At 45.4% G+C, this 3,432-nt stretch overlaps 1 protein-coding gene across 1 annotated transcript in view; it reads right to left on the reverse strand.

Annotated features, from left to right (window-relative positions):
* LOC112069992 (sodium-dependent lysophosphatidylcholine symporter 1-B) overlaps window positions 1-2,916 on the reverse strand; it is a 57,385-nt gene extending 54,469 nt beyond the window's left edge. Inside the window, 1 exon segment of the mRNA XM_024137390.2 lies at window positions 2,688-2,916. Coding sequence (XP_023993158.2) covers window positions 2,688-2,780 — 93 coding nt within the window. The 5' untranslated portion in view covers window positions 2,781-2,916.
* Window positions 2,917-3,432: the final 516 nt, after the last annotated feature.

Below are 3,432 nucleotides of genomic sequence, written 5' to 3' on the forward strand. Positions count from 1 at the left end.
ACTCTCTTCGTTGGTTGTGATTCTGGCAGATGGAAGTGTAATAAAATGTCACACAAGCACCAAGAAAGCTGTCAGGCACCAAGGAAAGCTGGTCAGGGCACCAGGAAGCTGGTCAGGCACCAGGAAAGCTGTCAGGGCACCCAGGGACAGCTGGTCATGGCACCAGGCACAGGCAAAGCAGGTCAGGGCACCAGGGAAAGCTGGTCAGGGCACCAGGGAAAGCTGGTCAGGGCACCAGCACAAGGAAAGCAGGTCAGGCACCAGGCACAGGAAAGCAGGTCAGGGCACCAGGAAAGATGTCAGGGCACCAGCACCAGGAAAGCTGGTCAAGGCACCAGGCACCAAAGGAAAGCTGGTCAGGGCACCAGGCACCAGGAAAGCTGGTCAGGGCACCAGGAAAGCTGGTCAGGGCACCAGGAAAGCTGGTCAGGCACCAAGAAGCTGTCAGCACAGAAAGCTGGCAAGGCACAAGAAGACTGGTCAGGCACCAAGAAAGCTGGTCACAAACGCAGGCACCAGAAAGCTGGTCAGCACCAGGAAAGCTGGTCAAGGGCACCAGGAAAGCTGGTCAAGGCACCAGGAAAGCTGGTCAAGGCACCAGGACAGCTGTCAGGGCAACCAGGAAAGCTGGTCGGCACCAGGCACCAGGAAAGCTGGTCAAGGCAACCAGGAAAGCTGGTCAAGGCACCCAGGAAAGCTGGTCAAGGCACCAGGAAAGCTTGTCAGGGCACCAGGAAAGCTGGTCAGGCACCAGGAAAGCTGGTCAAGCACCAGGAAAGCTGGTCAGCCCAGGAAAGCTGGTCAAGGCACCAGGAAAGCTGGTCAAGGCACCAGGAAGCTGGTCAAGACACCAGGAAAGCTGGTCAGACACCAGGAAAGCGTCAAGACACCAGGAAAGCTGGTCAGGCACCAGGAAAGCTGGTCAGAGGCACCAGGAAAGCTGGTCAGGCACCAGGAAAGCTGGCCAAGACACCAGAAAGCTGGTCAAGACACAGGAAAGCTGGTCAAGACACCAGGAAAGCACCCCATGGTCCAACACCACCAAAACCTTGAACCAGCTGCTAAAAAGGCAGTATAGGAGGATAAGACAAATCATTCTGAGCTGGAAAGAGGAGTTTAAATCTGCGTGCAGTTTTGACTGTAGTTGATAACTTGCCTTATTACACAACTAACGGTTCGGCATTTTTCTTAACGTTAAGGATCCCAACTTTATATATTTTTTAACGATTCACACCCCTAGTATACACCAAAATCAAGCATGCAGGTGGAAGGCGCTCATTCAAACTTCAGAAGAAATCACAGCTCCAAGTCCCGGTAAATGACACGTAGCCTCGCTGCTATTGTTAGCTACATCGAGCAAGGCGCTCCTCTGGCACGGCGTAGGACTACTCCTATATTTCAAACTCCCAAAAGCCCCATTCCAATTCATTTTTATTGCCTAAACCGCATAGCTATTTCTAATCACTTATATAACCTCGCTATTCTCGAATAGGTTTTTCAAAGCAAAAAGCATCCTTAACTAAATAGCTGTAGCAAATAATTTTCATTGAATTAAAGGGAAGACAGACCGGGGGTTTGGTGCTCGCCTTGGGAAATTAATTGAAACGTGATGGCTGCTGTCATCAAAGCCGGTGGAAATAAAACTGACTATAGTTTATCATCAGAAGTAGCTGACTAGGCAACTAGGCTAATATTAGGCGACGTATAAAAGTTACAGACATGAGAATGGTGACAAACCGTTCCATCTCTTTGGAATCGCCGTTCAGTCAAAGCCGTCTTCCTCTCTAGTTTAGTTAGGATGTAACATTCATGCATACACCAATCTCTTCTCGTTCCCATTGGTCCAACACCACCAAACCTTGAACCAGCTGCTAAAAAGGCAGTATAGGAGGATAAGACAAATCATTCTGAGCTGGAAAGAGGAGTTTAAATCTGCGTGCAGTTTGACTGTAGTTGATAACTTGCACTATTACACAACTATCGGTTAGGCATTTTTCTTAACGTTTAAGGATACTAACTTTATATATTTTTTTTTTACGATTCACACCCCTAGTATACACCAAAATCAAGCATGCAGGGAAGCGCTCATTCAAACTTCAGAAGAAATCACAGCTCCAGTCCCGGTGAAATGACACGTAGCCTCGCTGCTATTGTTAGCTACATCGAGCAAGACGCTCCTCTGGCACGGCGTAGACTACTCCTATATTTCAAACTCCCAAAAGCCCCATTCCAATTCATTTTTATTGCCTAAACCGCATAGCTATTTCTAATCACTTATATAACCTACGCTATTCTCAATAGGTTTTTCAAAGCAAAAAGCATCCTTAACATAAATAGCTGTAGCAAATAATTTTCAATTTTTAAAGGGAAGACAGACCGGGGGTTTGGTGCTCGCCTTGGGAAATGTAATTGAAACGTGATGGCTGCTGTCATCAAAGCCGGTGGAAATAAAACTGACTATAGTTTATCATCAAGAAGTAGCTGRCTAGGCAACTAGGCTAATTGATTAGGCTGGACGTATAAAAAGTTACAGACATGAGAATGTTGACAAACCGTTCCATCTCTTTGGAATCGCCGTTCAGTCAAAGSCGTCTTCCTCTCTAGTTTAGTTCAGGATGTACATTCATGCATACACATGTGCTGCTAATATTGTTGTTCATAAAACTATACATTAATAATCAACGTACCTTCCCAGCTAATTTGACCACTTCTGGGTTGATCGGTTTATTCGTTAATAAACTATTGTTGGAATATTGKTCGGCGCCTTCTCCTTTTGCCATCACTTTACGGATAAATAACCTTTTGAAAAAACAAATATTATACTTTAATAAAATCAAAACGGCGTTTTAAAACAGAAMTCGGTAGTTAAATCGGTTACACCTTGTGAGCTCCGTTCAGACTACACAACATGTGAAATGTGACGACTAGGAGTCTGCCATGATGTAGCAGTAGGACCCCGCCCCTTACCGTTCAGTACGATAACCCCGCCCACAAAGCTGGCGAAGACTCAGACCAAGTTTGAATGTGTATTCATCTATTTCACCTTTATTTAACTGGGMAAGTCAGTTAAGAACAAATTACTATTTACAATGACGGCCTACCAAAAGGCCTCTTGYGGGGACGGCGGATGAGATTAAAAATACATTAAATAAAAAATATAGGACAAAACACATCACGATAAGAGATACAACGCAACAAGACAACAACATAGCGTGGTAGCAACACAACATGACAACAACAACATGGTAGCAACACAAAACATGGTACAAACATAATTGGGGACAGACATCAGCACAATGGGCAAGAAGGTAGAGACAACAATACATCACACGAAGCAGCCACAACTGTCAGTAAGAGTGTCCATGATTGAGTCTTTGAATAAAGAGATTGAGATTAAACTGTCCAGTTTGAGTGTTTGTTGCAGCTCATTCC

Source organism: Salvelinus sp. IW2-2015, unplaced genomic scaffold, assembly GCF_002910315.2.
Source record: "Salvelinus sp. IW2-2015 unplaced genomic scaffold, ASM291031v2 Un_scaffold1192, whole genome shotgun sequence".
Taxonomy (NCBI): Eukaryota; Metazoa; Chordata; class Actinopteri; order Salmoniformes; family Salmonidae; genus Salvelinus; species Salvelinus sp. IW2-2015.